Below are 26673 nucleotides of genomic sequence, written 5' to 3'. Positions count from 1 at the left end.
AGGGCAAGGGTTGGTTTAGAAAGGAAGGAACTTGAAAACCCTCATTCAACATTTTTCTTTGCTTAATTCCACTGGCAAAAAAAATTGTGCTCAGCTTTTTTTCTCTTTGTTATGATTTAAACATAAATGAGTAAGTTTCCCTCATTAAAAAGACCCTCATTTGCATTGTGTATGTAAATTGTAATTTGTGAATCACATGAAGAAATGATTATGTTGTGGAATGATTAGTCAAAAAAACGCACATTTCAAAACCTGTGAAATAAACCAGGTTTATTTTTTCTCTGTAGACTGTTTCAGAACTTTTACAGCAAGGGCTATATTCTGAACAATATTTTCCTTACACAAACACAAATAAAGACCAATGCATGGTAAGGTCTAGCCATTAAATTCTGTGAAACATCCTACATTTGTAGATTTCAAGGTCAGAAGGGACCACTGTGATCATCCAGTCTGTATAACTCCCCCCAAATAATTCCCAGAACATAATTTTTTAGGAAAACATCCAATCTTAATTTAAAAATGTTCAGTGATGGAGAATCCACCATAACCCTTGGTAAACCGTTTTAGTGGTTAATTACTGTCACAGTTAAAAATGTACACCTTATTTCCAGTCTTATTTGTCTAGCTTCAGCTTCCAGTCATTGAATCATGTTATGCCTTTCTCTGCTAGACTAAAGAACCCATTATTAAATGTTTGTTCTCCATGGAGATACTTACAGACTGTAATCGGGTCACACCTTAATATCCTCCGTGTTCAGATATGTAGACTGAGCTCCTTGAGTCTGTGACTATAAGGCATGTTTTCTAATCCTTCAGTCATTCTTATGGTTCTTCTCCAAACCCTCTCCAATTAATCAACATACTTTTTGAGTGGTGGGCACCAGAACTGAACCCAGTATTCCAGCAGTGTTCGCACCAGTTCCAAATACACCGCTACCTCGATATAACGCGACCCGATATAACACGAATTCAGATATAACGCGGTAAAGCAGTGCTCCGGGGGGGGGGGGGGGGCGGGGCTGCGCACTCCGGTGGATCAAAGCAAGTTCAAAGTAACGCAGTTTCACCTATAACGCGGTAAGATTTTTTGGCGCCCAAGGACAGCCTTCTATCGAGGTAGAGGTGTATAGAGGCACTCCTACTAGAGATTCCCCTGTTTATGCATCCCAGGATCGTGCTAGCTTTTTTTGGCCACAGTATCATACTGGGTTCTCATTTTCAGCCGATTATCCACCATGACCCCAAATGTTTGGGCAACAGTTTCTATAAAAAGCTATACCCTCATATTGTTACCTCCGAGACTGAATTTTCAGTTACAAACTGCCTCCCCCTACTATATAGATCTATCTCTGCATGTGCAAATCTATGGTGACATCTACATCTATCTATATCTATATATATACACACACACACACACACCAGAGGCTACTGGTTTGAGTGTGTGTGTATCTATGTCTATCTATATAAATATATATTTTATAGATACCCAGATGCCCTGTGCCTCACCAGATCTGGATCCTTCACTCTCCACTCCACCATCTCTCCTATTGGCGTGGATCCACTGGGTTCTCCAGAGGGCAGCTGCTCTATGGCAGTGGTTCTCAACCAGAGGTACACATACCCGTGGAGGTAATTAGAGGTCTTCCAGGGGGGTACATTAACTCATCTAGATATTTGCCAATTTTTCAACAGGCTGCATAAAAAGCACTAGTGAAACCAGTACAAACTAAAATTGTATACAGACAATGACTTGTGTATACTGCTCTATGTACTATACAATGAAATGTAAATACAATATTTATATTCCAATTGATTTATTTTATAATGATATGGTAAAAATGTCAGCATTTTTTCAGTAATCGTGTGCTGTGACACTTGTATTTTTATGTCTGATTTTGTAAGCAAGTAGTTTTTAAATGAGGTGACACTTGGGGTATGCAAGATATATCAAAACCCCTGAAGGGGGTACAGTAGTCTGCAAAGGTTGAGAGCCACTGTTTTAGGAATCCCACTCCTTAAAGTGGGCATCTGCTCTGGAGAATTAGGGCTGTGGAAAAATAATACCTCCCGGGGTTGTATTCATTTCCGTGGGAAATATCTGAGAAGACAGTGCGCTGATGATGCCTCCTTCTTCCAGAACCTCCTTTTCCATTCAGCACCCTGTCCCCCACTTTCTTCACGGGAAGGATGTGATCTGCATCCACGGGGGCCTGGTTGGGCCCCTCTTTAATACAGTTTAGTAAACTAACATTTCTGCTACTACAATTGTCATACTTTTCTTAGTGTTTCCATATCTGCTCCTGATATCTGGCGTGCCTCAAAGCACAATGATTCTTCTTGCCTTGAGCACAAATACTCTAACTGAAAACTCCAACAACAAACTCCAACAATCCAAATGAGATTTGTTTAAAATACTGTTTTAATAAAATAAGCTTACTTGGCAGGAAACTTAACTTGGCAGCATTCCTTCCTTTGATTATTTAAAGCAGCTCTCTGAAAAGTTTCACCTTATTAGAAATACTCCTGAATTCAGAAAAGAAATGGTTTTTAAAAATAAAACTAAAGTGTAGATGTGACAACTTTGAAATATACAGCAGTATACAAAAGAAACAGGACATTTCCCAGTGATGCATGCTGGGAGACACTCATTTAAATACACATGTGCTCCTGTGCAGGTTTAAGTATTGTGAAGAAATGGTTGGCGTATGTCAGAGGTGAGAATATCTTATTTTAAAGTCAAATCAGCAAAAGAGGAAAAGTAGTGACTGGTGAACTTCAAAGGGTTCAGAAGTTCAGTGGAGAACCTTAGCCAAACAATCTCAAACTCTATTGGGCCTTCAAAACAAGACTGGAAATCTAACTAGAAAGCTAAATAGCTTGTCTTGTGGTATTTGGTCACTTTCTTTTGCTTTTAGCCAGCACCAGGAAATGCTGAGATTAGCAAAAATGAACAATAAGGGCCATAACATACCTCTCAGATACTCACAGATCTGTACAATACAGTGCAGTTGTCTCAGCAAAAAGCGGCAAACCTCATGGACCGCATGCAGGTCTAGAAACATGCATGGAGATAGCTGGGTGGGATTTGGAACCCCAGCTTGCAAAGAATCTGCCTAGGCGTTAATACAGCGATAGACTACGGAAATATCTGCACTATGGAACCTGCCCTTCATGGCAAGTGGGGAAGGCTTTTAGAGGCTTTCATGAGTAGGTGAGTTCCCAGAAGTAGAGATCCAATGAAACCAAGCTGTAGAAAGCACAGGAGGACTGGCGGCCTCAGATTCAGCGAAGAGGCAGATAAGTGAATTGATCTGTGTCTCAGGCTGCTGCCTGAGATCCAAGGGAATTTTTAAAAAATTGCAGGACTTTGCGGCTAGACCTCTTACTTTTTTTGCATGGGGCAAGCTCTGCCCCAGTGAAAGAATTTGGAAGAAACCCCATGAGGGTAGAACCTCGTGGAGTTTTCCTACCCCTATGAGAGACTCCCATGGCTTTTTCTACAGAAAGGAAACCTGAGGCTCGAATTTCTAGACTAAGCAAACTTTTGGTTTGAATTTTGAATAAAGTTTCAGATCAGTTCTTATTTTATTCAAATTGAGCCATTTATTTTTAATCAATTTTAACTGTTTTTTATAGACCTGAATCCAATGACAGTGAAATCATATGTGCTGAGATTTTCAAAAGCACTTATATGCATTAGGAACTCAACTCCCCGTGACATTAAATGGGATTTGGGCACCCAACTCATTTAGGCATTTTTGAAAATGCCACCTGTAATGCCTGACTCTTGTGTTCCTGTGGAAGATTTAAAACACTACTATGTAGATTTTAACTCATTAAGTCAGAGATATATTTTCCCCCTGCCTTCTGTTGCTATGTATTCCTTGTCCTCTCCCTAGAGGTACAATTCCTCTTTGTTAATTTAAGCTCTTACTGAAATAATGCATACAAAATAGTTCTAATGCCTAACATACATGCACTCTAAAACATAAGAAATGCCTTTGGCATATGGGCTGCATATGTGTGTAGTACTGTGTGTCTGGACAGGTCTAGAAATTATCTCCCAAAGATGAGAATTTTTTATATAACAATTGTCTAAATGTAAAATGCATCATTCCTACAAACACACTTAGGGTTATGGAGCACAGCTAAGTGCTACCTGTCTCCTGCGAAGCACAAAAAGAAATCTATGTCTGAGTTATAAATGTGCCCGGCACAGACCTACTCATCATTTCTAAATTCCTGCTAATGGTACAGAGAGGAGGGTCTGGTACCAGGATCAGCAACTTTGACTGTCTTCTGATATTTACTTTACAACACGGGGGGAAATCTCAGTCTCCCAAATGACCTATGTAAATTTTTCTTTCTAAATTGCAGTATAGCACTGAGTAGAACTGTAATGAATGGAAGATCAAAACAAAAAGACAGTTCAAAGAAACTCTTCAGTACAGCTGTGATTTATAATAAATAAATAAATAAATAAATAAATACATGTTTATTTCATTTCTTGAGAATTTCCCACAAATAGATAATCTTGGCTAAAAGCAAAACATCACTTTGTTAATCTACTGACTGTTCACAAAAGGCAGTATAACCACAGATAACAGGAACAGCTATCAGTGTAAAGAAAAACAAGCAATGAAAGAATTATCATTGGAAATTCAAATAATTTGCTACACACGTCTGGCCAAATTCAGATTTGATGGAGGTATATGGAACTCCCTGACTTCACTGGAGACATTTCTGCTCAATAAACTCTGATTTTAATGAGATTAACCTAATGGATGATAAGTTTGTAAGAAAAATAATAAATACATACTTAAATCCCCATAAAATCTCCCAGACACATTTAAGTGATTTGTCCATCATGATTAGAAATCCATTGAAATAAAAGCAAATGTTACACAGCCATAATTAATGTTTCTTCTCTCTCTCGCCCTCCTTTTAGTGCCGTACTACCAGGGATGTTTTCAAACCAGAGGGCCTGATTCCCTTCTCATGAATCAGATGATTCCCTGCTCATGAATCAGATGCAACTATACCACAATCAGTGAAGTTTCGCTGGTGCAGAATTGGTGTGAACCAGATGAGAATCAGGCCAGAATCTCACCAAGAATATTTAAAATCTTTTTGGATTTCACTGTACATGCTTAAACTTCATCTGTAAAACTAGGCCCTAATAACCTCAGTCCTCACATTTGTTAGTCATTATCATATCTCAGGCAAATCATTCAACATGATGAATCTTTTCAATTGCTACAAACTTAGGTGGGAGCTAGGAGATTAGAAAGTACTAAGTGAAGGTCTTCTATTCTTCATCGCTTTTAACTTTACTTTTTGAGAAAACATGCTAATAATAAGAACTAAACCAAAAGTATTCTAAAGAAATTCAGTAGGGCTCTGTAGAAATTACTCTAAAACCTAGAGGGCCAGCTGCATGCAAACTCAATAGAGTACAAATTAAAACTCTCCTTTGAGCTCCCTTGATTCTGATGCTTCTGTCTTCCCTGCCCTGCACTGGACTAGAGAAGCTCTAACTTTATGGTGCAATGCAATGGCCACAAGGGGCTGAAAATGCAGCTGGGATCAGTGTGCCATAGTGGTGTTGTCCTGAATTACCTCCCCTTTTTCCATAAAGGAAAGCTACAAATCTGAGAATAGAATGGACAGAGAGACAGGGCTGGCTCCAGGCACCAGCGTAGCAAGCAGGTGCCTGGGGCGGCCAATGAAGAGGGGTGCGGCATGTCCGCCCGTTCGGCAGCAATTTGGCGGCGGGGCCGTCACTCCCTCTCGGAGCGAAGGACCTGCTGCCGAATTGCCGCCGTAGAATGAAGCGGCAGTAGAGCTGCTGCCGCTTGTGGTCGCGCCTTTTTAAAAATTTTTGTTTTTGCTACTTGGGGTGGCAAAAACGCTAGAGTCGGCCCTGCAGAGAGAAATGATAATGCAGTGATTTGTTCTTCTTAACTAAATCCCCTCCATTTTCCCCCCTACATCAAAGTATTGCGCGCAGCTGCCTGTTTCTACTTTGCATACTCAAACTTGAGGCCTTTGACAAAAGTGCTGGTGTCATTTCTCTGGAGTCTGTTCTCCTAAACAATAACCCTCATCTGCATTCAGTATTAATGATGATCCAACCTCAGAGGTATCAGAGATGCAGTTCACATAAGCACCAAGCATTCAAACATGTATTTGAATTATTGCCAAATATATTTTGGTCTGGAAATCAAATCTCACAAGATGTGGCCAGGTTGGAAATATCAAGGGAGTACCGCTGAGATGATATTTCAGTATTTTTGTTCTTTAGTGGAACCAAGAAAAGCAGAGGTTCAGGAAAGGTTTTAATATCCCATCCCTAATCAAAAGTAGGACACCTGTTCTCTGGATAATTATTCCTTATTATTCCCTGTCACTTTTGCTTAAAAAATGATAGTTGTAATAAATATTATTACAAAAGGTATTCAATGTGAGGCTCACAGCATGTAAAACAATTGACCAACGTGTCTTGCTTGCAGGCACAGTATAAAGAGCTAGAAAAATTCTATTACATTTCGAACAATAACATTAACTGCACAAAAGGATTTTGCCTAGCAACTGTGAAAAATATATGAACACGTCAAAGATATAAAATAAATGGCTGACTTCCACTAAAAGATTAAATGCATTATTGTCTCAATTACTTCGGCTAGCAGCCCCTAAAAAGATAGTAAAGTGTTACCAAAGGTCATTAACATCTGCCGAGGATATTTCTATCTGGAAATATTCTTGCCTTCATTTCTTTATTGTCTTTCCAAGTTTGTTTTGCATCTGTGTACAGGTAACCTAATGGCATCTTTTGAGTGACCCTAGCTTTGTATTGTAGAATAGTAGTAAGAACTGCTGTCTTTGGATACTTTTTGAAGCTAACAATTATTAACATATTAAGCAAATCCTATTTGTAAGTCATGAGTATAACATTGTCCTTAACTTGCCCCATTGTGTCTAACTATTCCAGCACATATGGGATGTATCATACACTGTGCTGAAGTAGGCATAATGGTGGCATGTCAATTTTCATTTTACTTTCTCTTGATGTTTATTGATTGGAACTCAAAGAAGTGTAGAACAGTTGACATGATAGGTTGGAATGGCATCTATTGCATAAATATGAATACAGGTTGTTTAAAATACAAATTGTTGGCCTAATAGAAATAGTACCTACCACATAAACCAGTTTTTAGAGACTTTTATGGGATGGTCAAAACCTTCTTGGGCACTCCTTATTCTGTAGATTCTTAACACGATAAACCATTACGTCTCCAAAGGAGACTTCTCAGTTTTTTGGATCAGTGGCATAACAGACCATAATGACCCCTTTGAGGCTCTTTCAGTCTGCCATGTCAATGTGGTTGCCAGGCTGGTGCTCTAAACCTGCAAGCTAAAAATACTTTTAGGAATTTTTGTTGGATCAGTGTACAGTAGCCGCCTTGTTAAAGTGAGCAACTCGTTGATTGCTTTCAAGATGCCTTAGGAGCTCACTTATGGTGCTTCATGGACTAATGGTCTGAACTTCATGGACTAGTGGTCTGCAAAGAATCAGCTCACCAAATCAAGCTGGAGTCTAGTTAGAACACAACAACATGTCTGAAACCACTAACCACCTTTGGAAGTTACAAATGGCCAAATTCACACACACACTCTCTCTCTTGTAAATTTAAAATGTAAATCACTAAAAAAGCTTGAACTCATGTATGCCACATTTCAGCAGGGAGTAAAACTTTTTAACATCCCAATGATAAACTCCAGGAAGGGTGGGGAGGTCTTTAGGTATGGAAATACTACAGGAACTTCACTCTAGCAGCTATACCAATACCCAAGATTGCACTACAATCAGATTTTCTTCACTGATTCAAATGGCTTAATCTCATAACAACATTCAAGAGGAATAAACAAACACTTGAAGGGTCAAACAAATGCCATTCTTATTTGGAACACCAATGGAGTTGCTTTGGGTACATGTGCATGGAAAAGGAGTTCCAGTTTGTTGAACATTTACAGCAATGAAGGAAAGCAACTGTTAAATTATCATATCCCCATACCAGTTTCCATTATGGGTAACTTCCTTGTCTGTCAACTGAACAAAGAGCCAAAACTCAGACCTGCTGTGAATGAGTGGGACCTTCTTTCATTAGATATGAATTGGGTGCAAGTGTATTTTTCAATTTGTATAAGCAATACATCCTCCATGCCTGACCGTAAAAAAAAAGCACCATGAAGACTGGTAATAGGCTTTGCCACTGGGTGTTATTTTACAACTATATATTGTAACATAAGAAGTTGACATTGCATTGCTAAATTTAGCTGTACACGCTCCCATTTGCATGACTGCTACATTGCAGAACTATCCACTGTTGGTGGTGCATCTGTAAATATCTACTGAGTTCAAGTCTGTGAACAGACAGAGAACTCACTGTCTGGTAATGCTGAGGTCAATCACACCTCTTCATTCTGTAACTTTACACTTGACACATAACATAAAAGTCTTGCTCTCTCTCTCTCTCTTTGAAGCCATTTTGTTTTGCATGGAACATGATTTTATCAAGGCCCTGAAAGCAAGACCCATAGGTTCTCCTCCCAAATGGCTGAATAATGATTGCTGAGTGCCACTCACCTCTCCGTCTCTTGGCCACGGCCTTCCGTTCTGTGTGTATTTGCTTTGATTCTGTCGCTTCTTTTGCCCTCCGTCAGCAAATTTGCACAGCAAAGGCTCAGTGGGGGCTGCAAAGACAAGAAACCCAGTCTATATTAGCAACCCCCCAAAGAAAGTGATTATACTAGCAACAGTAATGCTTTGTAATACTGGTCTTTTGAAGTAAAATCTTGCCTTCTGCAGATATATTTTGCGTCTTTTAGCCTTGGCTCCACTGGCAGCTGTTCTTACTAACTAAGCTTAAAAAAAAATACTGGCAGACCTTAAAAGACTATAACAAATATTGTTGAAAAAATAATCAGCCTACACAGAATGTTAAGTCAATGCTATAGTGGAATAGTAGAGTCAGGCATTTATTTCTGTTATGTTAGACACGTATTCATGACCAGCATTTGTGTGAGGATAATCATGGCTTTATTAAAGCAGCTCTCTGCTTCTATTATAGAAACTTTGCAAGAATCTTTTTTGGGAATAAGTGTTCTCATGATTTCTGTGTTTTTCAGCCCCCAGGGCTTAAAAATCTGCATAAATAAAATAAATACAATAAAATAAAAGAAGACTTTTGCCAAACACAGTCCAATTACCTTTGTTTTCCTATAACTCCTTCCAGTTTAAGAGAGGTGGCAGCTGATGTGCCTCTTTACCTCCCCGACTGAGATCTGTTCTCTGAGACTACAATAGTCATCAAGGCTAGTGTGCTGCTGAACTATGAATGCTCAAAAAGCTACAGACCAGAAAATGGAACTCATAATAGAATCCCCAGTGAAGAAATTAACACAAACAACATAGGTACAACCGGAAGGGAACTTTGTGTCTTGATACCTTCTCCCAACTATCTAGCTTTAGAAATAGGCTTTTAAATGTTATTCAGACAATGCTACAAATTCGGGTTGCCAACTTTCGAATCACACAAACCAAACACCCCTCTTCCCCGCCCCTTCCCTGAGGCTGTGCCCCCTGCTCGCTACATCCCCCCCTCCCTCTGTTGCTTGCTTTCCCCCCAATCCTTACCCACTTTCACTGGGCTGGGGCAGGGGGTTGGGATCAGGGAGGGGGGTGTGGGCTCTGGGGTAGGGCCAGGGATGAAGGGTTTGGGGTGCAGGAGGTGGCTCAGGGCTGGGGCAGGGGGTTGGTGTGTGTGGGGGGGCTGCGGTCTCTGGGAGGGAGTTTGGGTGCAGTAGGGGACTATGGGCTGGGGCAGGGGCTTGGGGTGCGGGACGGGGGTGAAGGCTGTGGCTGGGAGTGTGGAGTAGGCTCTGGAGTGGGGCTGGGGATGAGGGGTTTGGGGTGCGGGAGAGGGCTCTGGGCTGGGGCAGGGAGTTGAGGTGGGGGTGGTATGGGCTCTGGTTTGGGGGTGAAGGCTCTGGGCTGGGGCCGGAGATGCATTTTCTATCTGAAATTTAGCCCTTCTCTTTCCCCAGTCCACAAGGGGGACCAAACGCTAATCATTTTAGCACTACAACTGTTAGACTGCTTCTCCCCTCTCACTCTGCCCAGAAATGATCATCCATGCAAACTGATACATGCATCAATATTTGTACCAAACCTCAAAGGGTTTGATTCTAATAAGCCTCAAAACAATGCTTCTCATGTGAATCTTGTTGGAACTGTCTGAATCTCTTGGGTCTGCAGATTTGGAACGGAAAACTGATGAGAAGTGAGCTTCTTGCAATACTTCCAAATTTCCTGAGCCTGGTAGGGTGGAAACTCCACAAGAATAGACATTCTTACAGTATTATAACACCTCCACTTATGACTGCCACCTGAAAGTGCAGAGATACCAAAAAAAGGGTGGGAAGATTAACCAATTTTTTTTAGTTAAAAAGGTGTTATTTATTTTAAGTTTCCTGGAAGTTTTTATAATATTTGAACAGTTCATCCATGCTTAGTAACAGGTAGATCAAAATGGCTCACAGATATAAATCTCAGGTTTAAATTGTCCTCATTTGAAAACTGTAACAAAGCAACAGAACAAACAGAGGCGCCAACATTAGAACCACACTGTTTCAGTGGGATGGGATCCCTTTGGCGACATCTGAAGCTTGAATTGCTTTGTTTTCTTTCAAGTGCCCATTTTACCAGGGCAGTAATTTCCAGGATCACTTGAAAATTGAACTGCAGGAAACAATCTTAGTATTGGCAGGAAGATGGACTAGATGACCTCAGAAGCCTTTTCACACCTCTGACTCCTATTATTGTATCAGGTTTTAGTACAGGCAATGCTCAGCCAGGCATTTTAAATTTAAAATAATGAAAGTTTAAAAGTCTCAAGGTGGCTGTGGGGATTCTCTCTGCAGATGGCTAGCTTCCAAGAGCCTGATTACCCCTCACTTACACCAATTTTACACTGATCTATCTCCAACGATTTCAGTGCAGTCCCTCATAATTTACTCTGGTGTAACTGAGAGGAGAATGCTAAGATAGCACTGGAGAAAAATTTACTGGAGTCACTCCTGAAGCTTCAAAAGCTTTTTATTTTAAGATATATATATATATGTATATCAGTCAGTAGAAAAAGCATGACATAGCAAATTCATGCGTTGCGTACATACATATACTATAACTACCAGCTAACTACATGCAGGTGGCATCGGCACACGCGCGTTTAGGTAGTACATTACGACGTGGTATAGAAAGGTGGGAGATGATATGGTTTATTACATCTCCTTTTCTGTATACTAGTAAACCACAAATGGGAGGCTGTTGCAATTTCTGGCTTTCCAGATATCCATCAATACCATTTTACAGCCTCGTAGTTGTTAATATGGTCCTGTCTAAAGCTAAGAAGAGAGTGGCACAAATCACTGAGTGATATTTCAAAACAACTCTGTTCTTGTCTAGAGAAAGAAACACACTGACTTGACTATAGGGACCTCGGGACATGAACATGATACCCTTCACAGCTAGATTTCTGTTTGGGAAAGTCCACTCCTCTTTAGCAAATTAGAAGGAATTATGACAAACAGATCAACTCTCACAAATGCAATCAGAGCATTAATGCAGCGTATGGACTGAAAGCCTGGTTTTGGCAGGAAGGGAGAGCCACATTATTTTAATACAACACCTTACACCCAGCGGGACACCAAAACCCTTTACCAAACTATATTGGCATATACTCTACTATAGTATTTATTTAGCCACAGCCGGGGCAAGATGTTGCAGCCAACACGAAGATATAAAGACACAAATACAACGGGCTTGATTCTGTCAAGCCAGAGGGGTGGAATGTCAGGGAGCTAGTTCTCCGATTCTTAGGGCCAACCCTGACCCCTGTGAAAAGTACAGTTGCTTCCTGAATGGGCCCTACACCAGTGAAACAGAGGCATAATGTAGCTAAACTCTGACCATACCACGACCCCACACCATAACATGACTCTTACACTACGGTGCAGGGATAGGAGATACAGGGACTGGAGCTAATACATCTGTGCCAGCAGAGTTCCCCTCTGAAAGGTGAATTCTCTGTTGGCCAGTTCCTGGTCCCTTTGTACCTCCCAGAATGACAAAGTGGGGCCAGATGAAATGATAGAATCTAGCCTTAAATATCCAGGATTTGTCTGATTGTTTTTAAGAAGGGAAGGAAAGGGAGGCCTCAACCCACGGGATTTTAAAAAATAGACTTGACAAATCCTACGTAGTGTACAACAGAGAATATTTCTGTATGGGAGCCGGATTTGTTGGCCTACAATAATAATTTTCCTCTCTCTCTTATGTCTATTATTCTATGATATTGGAGACAAATCTCTCCAGCTGAAACAATGGGAGTTATTTTTTTTCCAAGTTAGGCAATAACTATCCAAATGAGAATTGGACGAAGATAGTGGGTATCATGCACCCATTCTTACACAACATGCCATGAAGAGATTTTAACAGTCACAAGTGGTTAAGGGTTTACATCTCACCAAAAGAGCATCTCCAGCAGCATAGCGTAGCCATGGTACCCTGCTGGGACTAATGTATAGAGACAAGTACCAACTATGTAATTATACCATAGTTTCCTGCAGCACCTTGGAGGGCTCCCATCCAAGAACTGACCAGGCCCAACCCTGTGTAAACTTCAGAAATCTAAGAAGAACTCAGCTTCTGAAATGTTCTGAGCTATTCAGGGCAGGAAACCAGATGATGTGACTATACCAAAAGCTAGCTAACTACTAGCCAGTAGAGGGACTGCTGTTAAAGCAGCATGACAAATGGAAAAGATTGGTAAGGCAAACAGGCAATATTTTGGAGAGTCTATGAAAGGCTCCATTATTCATGTTAGATCCTGGCTGAAAGAGGAAAACAGCCACCCACACTGAGTAGGCATCACCATGATCAATGAAAGGGGAATGTTCAGCCAACTCTACTTATTATGTTACATAGCTCAACTCAACCAGGGGAAAGTGTGCAAGTCCTGAGCACATGCATTTCCAAGTAATGCTGCACACTGATCTGGCAACTCTTGAGCAGATGTCCTCCAAACAATGCACAGATGTCTGTGTTTCGACAAACTTAGATATATTTTCTTACTTGAACAGGGAAGCACTGCCAAGGAGAGAGACAGAGAGTCATTTCATTGCAATCAGAGACATGGAATTCAAGAAAGATTCTGAATAACAAAAAAAGTAGCATGAGGAAGCTAGATCCACATTTCTCAATCAAGTGCTATTCTGTGCCATTTTAGGGACAAAAGGTTGATACAGGTCAGTGTTTCTTCTTATCCTGGAATTTATCATAATCTACATAGATTACATGCTGGCTCTGCTGGCGGAGGTGACCCATTGCCATATAATAATCTGCATTAAAATTGCTCAGAAAAGGTGCTGCAGATATTTTAGTAAAGAAAGGTTTTCTGCTTTTTGCTGGAAAATAGTTTCATCAAAAAAATTCCAAACAGCCGACAGCCACGGAGTAATTTCTACGAGGGACAGTGTAATCAATAATGTAAATATTCAGTGTAATGACACTGCATTATCTCACATCACCCCGGCACAAAAGCCATGAAATGTGGCTCATATCACACGTCTCTGGCTGCCCATAATAAACTTAACAAAATTATAGATAATACTCATTTTGATGCATTTGGGAAGGAATCTGGGTATTTCAGAGGTCTTTATGAGTGCTTCCGAGAGAGTGATATCCACAGGTTCATATTAGTCTTCATTTATTACAACATGCTGATAAAGGTAAAGTATTAAAAAAAGAGTGTCTTATGAAGTTCAGTTGGTGGTGTGGAATATACAGTACAGCAGGGATGTGCCAGCAGCACTGTGACTAGGCTTACATTTCAACTTTGCAGTTTGATAGGGCTTAACCACAGTTTTATTTACGTATGGGAGTAACTGGGTGAAATTCTATGGCTTGTGTTATGCAAGTCCGACTAGATAATCTAGTACTTTACATCTGTACAGGAGATATTAGATGTAAATTTTAAGGCCAAAAGAAAGTGCAGGGTAAGAACGATGATAGTTGTGCATTTTTAAGAGAAATTTGGTTAATGGTGAAATTTGGGGAGATGACTATAAAAGAATTAAGAGTTTAGAAAAAAACAGCAATTTGGGAAAAGTTGGGTATGGAGTCTCATCAGTTTTTCCAAAACCCTTTTGCATGCAAGCACACAGATACAAATCTCAGAGACATGTCATAGTTGCCAGGCATGTGCTGAATCTGATTTTAAAATGTTCCAAAAAAGAGGTTTTGCTCCATAAAAGCTAGCGCTGCCAACAGCTGCAGGACAAATCCCCGGTTCTCATGCTGAGCCCTGCTCTGCGGTTCCAGAGGAGCTTTCCGGCAGCGGACGATGGCTGTGCTAATGCGGAGTGAACAGACCTGCTCTGGTGCAGCCACGCAAGGAAAGGAGAGACTTCTTGCTTGTCCCTCTGCTGTTGCAAGCCAACGAATGTCTCTCTGAGAGTCTGGTGCTCCAGGGGAAGAAAAATGATTGTATATAGGCAGGGAGGGACCAAAAATGGGACCAATGTCATTGTATTGTGGAGGAGAGAAAGCCACACTGTGGAGGACTAGGCTGTATGGAAAGGGCAGGTGTTGGACGGGTAGTCCTCGAGTGGGAGAATCCCGTTTATTTGGATCTCCTGGACACAGACCCTGGAGAATGAGATCAGCAGTCCCATAAGGTAGATACCGGACAATCTTGCTGCACATAAGTGAGGCTGAAGGAAAGGGAGTGCCTTTCTCCCACAGCAGCAGCAATGCATCAGGAAGCACAACAGCTGTGCTGTCAGAAAAGACCAGGATACTCATCAATGTTTCTGTCAGCCTCATAAGCACAATGCCGCTGCCACAGTCCTGAGCCACTGAGAGATGCCCATCTCCCTACTGCATTCAGCCCTATTGCATGCTTTGAGAGGTAGGGTCTCCAGCCTTTCCAGGATCAGAGCCATAGTCAAAAAATTTCTATTTTAATGCAAATTTTCTTAAGAAATAAATGCATAAAAATAGGAACCACGGGAATGAAAATATCTGCTATTACACCATATCAGCAGAGCTATTTCGAAGTAAAATGCTTTTCAAAGGGTTCCATGAGACCTCACTGTTGCTTTAAAGATAACAGAAAAGGAAAAAAAAATCTCATTCAGGTACTGTGGTTATCAGTTAAAAAAAGTAACTGTTTAGAAACCATTCAAAGCATACCAACAATACGTGAAAAGTATCAAAGGTAGAAGGAATTGTACTAGATCTGAGAAATGATTTGTATTTCAAATGCCTCATGTGGGTGGAGTGTGGGAATCTTTTAAAAATATTTCTGCTGTTGTTTTTGTTTGCTTCTGCTGGACATTTCTGAATTCCCTGATTGTACTTTTACCTTTTCCTTATTGTTGGGTCTGAATAATGTGGCTTGAAAATATATTTTAGCATCCCCTTCTGTGCTCTTGCCAATCTTTCTAAACTTTAACATAAAATAAAACATAGCATGAATATTTTATAAGTGTTCATATTTTGAACTGATAAACAGAGCAACTTATTGTATGGCTTGCTTGCTTTCCTTTTCGTTTGTTTGTATTTAAGGGTATTTTTGATCTCTTCAAAGCCTACGGGAGATGTGGCATTTCGCAGTGCATCTGGAATGATTTTTTAATGATGCTCACCTTTTAGAAAAGTCAGGGGTCTGGTGCTCAATAGACCAAGTTAGTCTATTAAAACAATATAAGCTCTTCGGGACAGGGGATGCATCTTTGCTGGCTTCTTACACAGCAGTAGCTGTAATGGGGCCCATCACCCTTTCCAAGGGATAAGCTCTAAACTTGGGAAATGCTTACAAGGGGCCTGATCCAAAATCAAGTCAATGGGAGTCTTTCCATTAACTTTAGTGGCCGTGATTCAGGCTTTCAATCCTGGGAAAGAAGCAGAACGAGCATCAACATCAGGGATATTAGAGGCTGGTTGGAGAAAAGGTTGTGGTTGCTGTTGTTGTTCAGTGGTAAAATCCTGACCCCATTTAAGTAGATGGCAAAATTCCCATTGGCTTCACAGTCCAGGAGCAAGGATTTCACCAAAGGAGTTCCGGGGAGGGGAGAACAGAGGTTGTATTTTTATTTTCTTCAACCCAGTTCATTCATCCCACCCCGGTCCATTACTGAAAGGGGCTCTGTGCATTACTGTTACAGTTCTGGCAAGATAGCAATGTTTCATACTTAGTGGCTTTAGAGAGACTGATTGTACAGACAGACAGCATTAACAAGCCATAGGGCTAGTTAGTTATGTCTCCCCATGGCAATGGATAATACGCAAAACAGGACAGAATCGCTAGCTGGGAAGTAGCTGTGATAATCCCCACCAAATCTTGTAGTCCATCGGAAACATTTTACGTCAGGGGGACAAAGTCAATTAAGCTGAAGAATCTAAAAGTTCTAATTGGTTATTAATACAGAGGCTCCTTATTATGCATTCACCCGAGCTTAGATGAATTCTTATAAAGAGCATCACTAGGCTGCAAAACGAGGCTGGTAATGCTGAGAAGAGCCTTGGTATATGCAAAAATCTACATCTATTCAGGAACGTGTACTTTGCAAATGAATGAGAAGGGCAAAAGCTTCTCATTTCCATCTAGCGAATCCCATCTTGCCATTTTAGGAGCTCTGAAACTTTTTTTGTTTGAGGGGATGTGAGAAAAGATTGTCTTATCTTCTTCCCATTCACAATCATGTTACATCTATATGGCAACGACAGCAAGTTCTTAGACAGAAAAATAAAACTAGGAATGTATCTGTGTATTTTTAATTGTTTTCAGTTCATGTTTGAGAAGAGGGTAATTTGTTCTTCATTTAATCTACTCCCATCAGTTCAGTTTCCCTCAGCTAGAAATAAGGAAGACAGTCAGCTCTGTACACATTACTAGCAAGTTCTCTCTGGACCATCACGGACTATTTCAACCCTTCCTGCCCCCAGTTCTGCTGTTGTATCACAAAACAACAAGAAACGAGCCATTGATAAACCAAGGAACTCCCAATACTGCACAATCAATGATTTCTTTTGAAGACTATTTCACAAAAAGTAGAGCTAATTTATTTTTCATCCTTGGACAATCTTATTCCATATTGAAAAGCAGCAGTAAAAGAGATGGGTTTGGAATTACATTGGAAATCCAAAGTTTTGGTAGTTTAATTTCTAGTCCCCCACCCCCCAAAGTTTTGGAGATTGTCAACTGTTTCTTCGTACGCAGGGATCATCAAATGTCCAGTTGGAACATTTTATCTGAACACAGATCACTCGCCTCCCACAAAGCACAACTGGTCTCTGTGCGATCTGAGGAAATCTCACATCATCCGACAATAAATCAAGAGTAGTTTCCAGCCAGTCTGTAACTGGTCCCATTTGTGTAAGTAACATTTCAAGGCTGTGAGACTGGCATATGTAGGATACATCTGTGCTGTGACATTGTGGCAGAACAACTCAAATTAAAGTCCTGATCCTGTAGCTGGCTTCAAGTGAGTGGACCCAACAGGATTCTGCCTGAATCCTAATAGTAGAAATGCTCATCCTAAATGTCTTGCTATGGTTTGATCCTGCAAGATACTGAGCACTTTGGTTTCCATGCAGCAAAGAACTTACATCCTTAACTTTAACAGGGCTACTTATGCACTTACAATTAACCATGTGCTTATGTACATTGCTGAACTGGGACCTTTAATGAGGCCCTTACATTTTCTTTTATCTTAGACTTTAAGTTTTAACTTAGTTTTAATTTATTTTAACATTGATTAAAACAGAAAATCAACAACAACAACAACAAAAACCCCTCCATGGATACAAGACAGTTCTGCAATCCACAGATTAAAACATGATCAGAGACATTATAATTTATCTTGTGAAAGGGAGCATTTAAAATATAATTATAACAATGCACAATAAGAAAAGAGCATAGTAATTAAGAAAAAGTGATTACTGTGCATAAGCAGTAGCTGATTTCTAGGCCACCAAACTTTTGCTGAATTAAATGTTTTTTTTTTTTAAAAGAGAATAACCAAAAGCATTAGTTTACACTATGGACCAGCAGGATGTAAAACTGTTTAATTGTTTTAAATTTTTAAGTAAAATGAGCATCAAAAGTATCGGAAACAGAAACTAGCTCAAGTCCTACAAATTAATTTGGTAAAAACATTCTGTCCTACAATTCTGTATAACAGGGACCTGATTTGCATCTGGTGCAAAACAGAACAGCTCCATTCTTTTGAATGGAGTTACACCAACTCACTCCAGCTGAGGATCTGTTCATCATAATACATTCTGATAATTAAACTTAGTTTTTTGAAGCCTCTGCCTTTTCATTTCTTCTATAAAGAAAAGCTCAACAATTTTAAAGTTAATTGCTTCTGAAGCACTGCTCATCTAGTATGTTCATTAAAGCTTGTCAAAGTTTTTCTGTCAAAACTGTTTTTCAACAGAAAATACGTTTTTGACCAACATGAAAAAAAAAACCTCGATAGAAATTTTTGGTTTCTTGATGAAAAAATATTCCAAATGAAAAATTTCAAAATGGTTTCAAAATTATTCAAAAACTTTCATTTCAATTCAGTGTGTGTGTGGGGGGAAGAGGGGGAACCCACTAACTTTTTTATCTCTTTCCCTTCTCCCCCCAAACACACACTGGAAAAGGGGTTGGAGCAGAAAGTAAAAAAAAAAGAGAGAGAGAGAGAGAGAGAAAACAAGTTTATTTCCCCTACAAATTTACTCATTTCTTTCTTCTTCTTTTTTTTAAAAAAAAACTTTTTTCCAGTGGATAAAAAGAAAAAAAAAGTTTCTTCTCCTACCATTGAACTATAACATTTTTCATTGAAAACATGCAAAATTTTAAAAAGGAGACATTTTCCCCTCAAAATATATGTACTTTTTAAATCAATTGTACTTCTCGTGATATTGCACAATGACTAGTTTGTTGCTGTTCAATGCAAATAGAGAAGAATGTAATTGCTTTCCTGCATTCTTTGTTACTGATACTACTTTATCTACTTTATTCAATAGTCCAATCACAATGACATCAGCTACTAAGACTTGATGTTGAGTTGGTTCACACTAAGTTAAAATGTTAAATAATACAATAATTTAATGTAACTATAGTGCATTTGTAGAAATGATTTATAAAATCTATATTCAAAATTACAAAAAGTTACCAGACAAGATACCATGGTGATGAATGGCGGCAGAAATCCTTAAGTTAGACAGATGACAGTACAACAAGCAGTCACTAATTCATGCTCAAATGCTTCCTTGCCATCTCCTGCAGCGGAGACACATAGGGCTGCTATATGTACAGGCAACTGTAAATAATGTTCTGCTGTCTTTTAAACTATCTGTGGATTTATACAGTTCTAATTCTGAAACAAAACAATGGGTTAATGTTGCTTTTGGTTTCTACAAAAGGCCCCTTTACTATATGATTGTATAATGTGGGGAAACAGCTTTATATAACAGAAAAGTACCCCAAAGCGACAATTAAAAAGGGAACAGCTGTTTGGCTAGAAACGAAAAGAGTGAATAACTTTTGATAAACTATATTATAGCTTAAGTAATTATCTCCAGTTCATCTCTGTCTTAAGAAATAGGAATCCATCCTTTCATCTTTTTCTGTAGCAATTTCTTCCAAAGTGCACGAAGACATTAGAAAAGGAAAGTAAATCTCAGAGGAGAAATATCATGTCAAGCAGCAAGCTGATGTTTCTATTCTAGAAACACAAATTATTTAGAAAAGATAAAAGAGTTAATTGTGTGTGTACTTTGGGGAACCAGCATGCCAGCTAAGGAGCTCGAGCCAACTCTTATTCAAGTCAATGGAGAGACTCCATCGACCCCAATGGAGGAGGGTTGCCAGATGTCCAGTTTTTAACCTGACAGTGTCCGGTTAATCATAGTAACTGGCCTCTGCCACTGGGAGGGGAGGTGGGGGGAGGCAGGAAGAGCAGTAACTGCTACTGGAGCCTGGAGGAACACTCAGGAACAGCTCCTCTGGCAGAGAGAGGTACCGGCGACTCCCTCGTCCTGCACCGAGCATGGCTCTCTCCTTCCCTGTCCTGCCCCACTCACTCCCCACTCCGGAAGCGTGGTTCTCCCTCCCTTCTCCACCCTGCCCAAGTCACCCCCACCACCAGAGTGCGCTCTCCCTTGAACATCCTAACCCAGTCACCCCTCCACCCCTAGAGCCCTGCTCAGCTGGTAGGGGGACAGAGGTGGAGAGTGCAGAGAGTGATGGTGTGGGAGGAAGAGGAGCGGGGGTGGGCAGGGAAAGAGGTGGAGCAGGGGGCGGGGGAAGTTCTGGTGCTCAGGGTCCGGTTTTCACAGATTAGAAAGTTGGTCACCTACAATGGAGTTTGGATCAGGTCTCAATCAAAATTGTGCTTTATCATTTCATTAAGGAAACCCAAAGAAGTGTTTGTTAGAACTGGTTAGAAACTGGAATTTCCATTCTGCAAAACATTTTGACATTTCTAAATTTGTTTTCATTTGGAATCAAATGAAAAAGTTGAAATTTTGAAATTGCTCTCAAAACAAAAATAAAAAAATGATTTGGAACTATCAAATGTTTCATTTCAATATTGTCAAAATGTTTTATTTTTATAATGTCAAAGCATTATGATATAAATATTAAACAGAATATATCTAATATTAAATGTAATATTTAAAATATTTTGATTAACAGTCAAAACAAACAACAAAGTCAAAACAGTTCCTGCAAAATGTTTGGTTTTGACAACACTTTATTTTTCCAAGGAAAATGATTGCTTCAGTTTTTTTTTGACCAGTTCTACTGTTTCTCCCCTGTCAGATGGGTAACAGGAACTGATCCTGAACAGGATTAAACAGATTTATGTGAGGGAATTGCATTCCAGAGCAGGCACTTCAGTGGCTCAACAATAAGGAGTACTTGGATTTTTCTTTTATATTAAACTATGGGCCTGAATCAAAGCCCATGAAAGACTCCTGTGACTTCAGTTGGATTTGGATAAGGCTATTTTGAATGGAAATGTAATGAACTAAAAATTTCTTTCCTGTTAAGCACTTGTGTTGATTTTGGCACCAGCCTCAGAGGCCTGGGATGGGAGAGATTACAAAGCGTAGCAATTCCTTCTCCCACCACTTTCATTGCTTTTGTGTTAAATATCACTTTGCACTAAACAGTAACACGTGAGAAACTTCAAACCCATCTAATCTTACGTTAAACGTTTCTTTGGAAGGGGAAGGACATACTGTACTCACATTCTGAAAGTGCTGGTCAAATGTACGTTAATTTTACAAATGTAAAAGTCCTTCTAAAGACTGATTCTCCTCTCACTAATGCATACACTAGCGTATATCAGGAGTAACTCCACTGAAGTCAATTGAGTTGAATCAGTGCAAAACTGGTGTAACTGTAAGTAAGAGCAGAATCAGGCTATGTGCGCCATTGCATGGAACCAATGACTTCAGACGTTATTGGTAGAAGGGAAAGGTTATAGGAGTGATCTCTTAGGACGGGTCTACACTTTGAGCTGGGCATCTGATTCCCAGCTTGAGGAGACATACTTGCAGCAGCTCTCATCAACCTAACATGCTAAAATTAGAGCGTACCCATAGCAACGTGAGCTGCAGGATGTACTAGCCACCCCTCCTATGTGCCTAGGATCTCAGACAGGTATGTACTTGGGGCAGCTAGCCCATTCCACTGCTCAACCTGCCGCGTTTACAATCTATTTTTAGCATGCTAGCTTGGTGAGAGCTACCACAAGTATGTCTCCTCAAGCTGGGAATCACAGCCCTAGATCAAAGTGTGGATATGTCCATGGCTGCGTTTTTAAAATGCCTCAAGAAGCACTTAGATGAAAGGAGATCTCCTTTCTATTGAATGAATACACAATCAAAATAAATAAACAAATCAGACAGTATGTGGAGATCACTCCATCCACCTTGGTTTGATAATATTACATGTTCTTCGAGATGTGTTGTTCATGTCCATTCCAAGCAGGTGTGTGCGTGCCGCATGCACGCCAGCCGGAAGATTTTCCCATAGCAGCGTCTGTAGGGTCGGCTCCGGCGCCCCCGGGAGTGGCGTGGATATAGGGGCCAGCCGACCCCCCACCGCCTCAGTTCCTTCTTGCCAATACTCCGACAGAGGGGTAGGAGGGTGGGTATTGGAATGGACATGAACAACACATCTCGAAGAACAACAGTTACGAGAAGGTGAGTAACCATTTCTTTCTTCTTCTTCGAGTGATTGTTCATGTCCATTCCAAGCAGGTGACTCATAAGCCCAAGTCTAGGTGGTGGGGTCGGAGGTCACGGCAGACTGGAGGACTGCACGGCCAAATGCAGCATCCTCCCTAACCTGGTGCGTAATGGCGTAGTGAGCCGTAAAGGTGTGGATTGAGGACCAGGTGGCCGCTCTACAAATTTCCTGTGTTAGGATGTGGGCCAGGAACGCAGCTGAAGAGGCCTGCGCTCTTGTGAAGTGAGCCGTGATAGGCGGGGCTGGTATATTGGCCCAACTGTAGCACTCCTGGATACAGGTTCTGATCCAAGCAGAGATCCTCTGTGATGTGACCGGGAGCCCCTTCCTACTGTCCACCACAGCTACGAAAAGTTGGGTCGACTTCCTGAAGGGTCTCATCCTTTCTATATAAAACGCGAGAGCCCTGCCATGATTGCTAAAGAGCAAGAGAAGTTCCAGCTAGCCGTCACCGGCGGTAAGAAGGAACTGAGGCGATGGGAGGTCGGCTGGCCCCTATATACAGTGCCATAAAGGCGCCACTCCAGGGGGCGCCGGAGCCGACCCTATGGACGCTGCTATGGAAAAATCTTCTGGCTGGCGTGCACGCGGCGCGCACACACCTGCTTGGAATGGACATGAACAATCACTCGAAGAAGAACTTTCCATTTTTAAGGACTTTTGGTGGAACCCAAGCCCCACATAGCATCCTTATTTCATGTCGCAGTGACTACGCAGAATGCTTAAGAAAAGAAAAGCAGTTGCATCTTTTCTTGGTAGAGGTGCAAACAATTGGTAGAATAAGGGCACTATAGTTTCCTATCATGGATCTTATCCATTTGCAATGATTTGCTATTGGACAGCTTCCCCAAGACAAAGTGTTTTGCATTGGCGTAGATTTTGCATGAACTGACAAGATATGTGTTTTCTTTCAGAGTATTATTGGGGATTCTGTTTCCTCGGTTTCTATTACTCATTTATTTTTATCAGCTTTAATGTCTTTTAGCTTCCTATAAAAACTGTTATTTTATGCATGAATTAGTCTCTATAAATTTGAGCAGAAGTTGGTTATCTCAGTGGCAATGAAATAAACACAAAAGTTACAAATACCTCTAAAAGCTTTTTTAAAAACAGTATCATTTATTGTTTTGCACCTTCCATTCCCATGTGACTATGTGGGCACAGAAAAGCATGCCACACATATTTCTGCTATGTGTAACAAAGTAGTAAGTCATGAGGATCATGAGAAGCAAGTGATAGCTGGCCCATCCAAAACCCCAAGGAGCTGTGAAGAGGACATCAGTTGTGCAGAAAACTCTTTGAAGGAACATTTCCTTTTTTCCCTTCAGTATTTCAATTTTAAGGCCGATGCCCCAAAAATTATGAAGGGCGGTGTTTTATTGGTTGCTTTGGGTTTCAACTGAACATTAGAATCTCTAGATATTTACAACAGTATGCAAAGAATGTGAGAGCCAATTTCTAACCTTTCATGAGGAACAGACTGATTTACAACAAAGAACCACACAATGGGGATTTGGTTTCTTATTTTATTGACTCTCAGCCTAGATAAACATTACGCTAAAAGGATATATAATGTAGATCTGAACGGGAGGCTGCTTTTATTACTTATTAGACTGAAGCCTCAATTCACTACTGATGAATGATAATATGCTCAGCATAAAAACTTTTGACTAATTTTGATAATAAATAATAATAATAATAATAAAAAACAACTTTGATTTTGAACAAAAAGCAAACTTAAAACCAAATTGGGGCCACGCCCAATCAGGCCACAGACTCTCTCTCTCTAGCTATGGTGAGAGAGGGGCCTGGCTGCTTGGGAGCTCAGCAAGGTACCTAGAGTGGAGCAGGGCTGGGGAAAGGCCAAAGGAGCTGGGGAGCTCCAGGCTGGAAAACCCCTTGGTAAAGGCCGGGAAGGGTACTGGGGTTGCAGAGGTGCAGCCCAGGGTAGGCAAAGGCAGCAGGTTCAAACCCGCCAGCCGATGATGAGTGGTATAGACTGCAGTCTGCCCCAGTGAGCAGGGGCTAGATGGTGACTGGCAGTAGCCACTGAGGTCAGGTGGCGATAGAGGGTTGGAGGTTCCCCTGGGTGAGGAGACCCAGAGAGTGGGGGTACTGCCAGGGGGCAGCACCCAAGGTAAAGGGGCACTGGGATCCAGGAGGGACACGGGGGGCCTGCGGCAAGCAGGACATCGGCCAGCAGAGGATGCTCCGGAGCTGGAGAGCTAATTCCCTGGACGACCAGCAGGAGGCGCCACGCCGGTGAGTCGTCGCCTTGCTACAGCCCATTTATACCAGCTGACGATCTGGCTAAGATCTTTTCTGTTTTGTAGTGGGAACAAACTCAACTAAGAAATCTCTTTAACTGTAAACACAAAGCCGTCCTTCAAGACCTCACACAAGATGCCTCTATAACACTAAGGACTTGTACAAGGAAGAATGAACTCAATAAACCCTTTTGCCCTCCCCTGCAAAGTCAGAAGTTATTCTATTTGGATGAAAAGGGTGCTCGTGTATTTCTTACTGTTCAATTATTATGGAATAGCAACAAAGTCAGTTTCATCACAGGATATCAGCAATTTTTAAATGATCTCATGTACTGTAATTTAGAATAGAAAATCAGGTACAAATAGTGTGTGATGCTTTCTGGTTCCCCTATAATAGAAATAAAATGAGTCCCTGGTTATGGGTGACCTTACTTGCACTTGCATCCATTTTACTTTTTAGTATTCTCTTTAGTGCTCTTGGAAGAAAACAGCAAATGCCAACCTCTGATCTGATGATGCTTCTCAAAACAATAGCTCAATGTTTCTGTTTTAAAATCTATTTTTCCTATCCTCATAAACTAAAACTACTGATCACCAAGACATCCCTATTATCCCAAAAGGTATTCGGTTAACCATATTTCAACTGACAATCCAGATGAGAACCGACTAGGACACATGTAATACCAAGAATAAATTCTACCTCTCCTAATACAAGGCTATTTCATATAACAAATTAATTGGCATTTATAAAAAGCAATATCACCCTCCCATTTATTCCTTTTTCTGTCTACCACTGCTAGAGTTAATACCACTAAGAAAAGAAAACACACTTCAAGCATATGTTTTCAATATGAACCAAGGGAAATCTGGCAAAGTGTCTTATGTCAATACAATGATTTTGTTTCCACCAGTAATAAATGATTGCTGTACATGGACATTTATTTTTCACTAATTAAGGTTGAGTCTTGGCATTCTGTGCTCAGGCTCCAACATATGTATATCATTAATGTCCTGAAAAGCATATACAAACCCAATGTAAAACTGTGTGTGTGTGGTGGCGGGGAGAGGCAAGGAAATGGGGACTGCTCTGCTTCATTTCTGCCCATTCATTTATTTGCTTCAGCCATGTATGTTTCAACAATACATTTTGTTTACAGATTGTGGGGAGAGAAACATCTGCTGTGTCTTTGTGAAAGGCCATTGTAATAAAAAAAAATAGACTGAATGTTTCCATTATTTGCAGCTATCCTGGTAGTTTGTTAAAAATGTGTGGCAAAATAGTCTCATGGCAGGAAGGAAGTTTTTGGTCTGGTAAAGATGTAATAGTGCATGGCCCAAAAGTAATCTAGAGACCGCCACATGAGTATTGTAGCTATAACTTGTTATGTTCATAGCATACACACAGAGCAGTTAGGTAAAAACAGAAATGCTCTTTCTGGCAGGTTGCGACATACCACACTTTATTTCTTAGAATTCAGAATGATGACACACAAGAACCCAAAAAGAGAGGGAGAAAAATCGAGCTGTCCCCTAAGGTAGCAAGATTCAACTCACCCCACCTTGATTTAAGCTGGTTCTACCGACACCCTTACCCTGTGAGCAGGACCAAGAAACCTCTCCCTAGCTTGCAATGCCAACACAGGCCCCAATACACCACACGGCTGTACATTCCCAAAGATAGTGATTTGAAATTTGTCAGCAAAAAAACAAGGCCAGTTTTTTTGATGAACAATTTTTGTGAAAAATTCATCCCATTTCTTCACCAGCTACAGAGTGACCAAAAAAATTCAAATTGTTTTGACGGAGAGAGGGGTACATTTTTTTCATAAAACTTTAATTGTAAAATGTCCCCATTTTTAAAATCATCTCTACCTAATACCTTATAGTCCAATGATGATTATTGGGCACAAGGTAAAACAAACTAGTTTACAAGCATAATACAACTGTTAGTGTAACTAAAAGAGCAGAGGTTTGCAGTAAGTGTGAGGGGAAGGGCTGAAGGGGAGATTCTTTTTATTGATACCGCT

General features: G+C 40.6%; 1 protein-coding gene across 2 annotated transcripts in view; it reads right to left on the bottom strand.

Moving 5' to 3' along the window:
• The window catches only part of RBMS3 (RNA binding motif single stranded interacting protein 3), a 545220-nt gene that overhangs the window by 89060 nt on the left and 429487 nt on the right, over window positions 1–26673 (bottom strand). For both annotated transcript variants that reach the window (XM_034760833.1, XM_034760834.1), the window contains exon 7: window positions 8648–8754. In XM_034760833.1, the coding sequence (XP_034616724.1) occupies window positions 8648–8754 (107 nt within the window). The remainder of the gene's footprint in view (window positions 1–8647; window positions 8755–26673) is intronic.

Source organism: Trachemys scripta, chromosome 2 (assembly GCF_013100865.1).
Source record: "Trachemys scripta elegans isolate TJP31775 chromosome 2, CAS_Tse_1.0, whole genome shotgun sequence".
NCBI lineage: Eukaryota > Metazoa > Chordata > Testudines > Emydidae > Trachemys > Trachemys scripta.
This window is presented reverse-complemented; position numbering and strand designations above follow the sequence as displayed.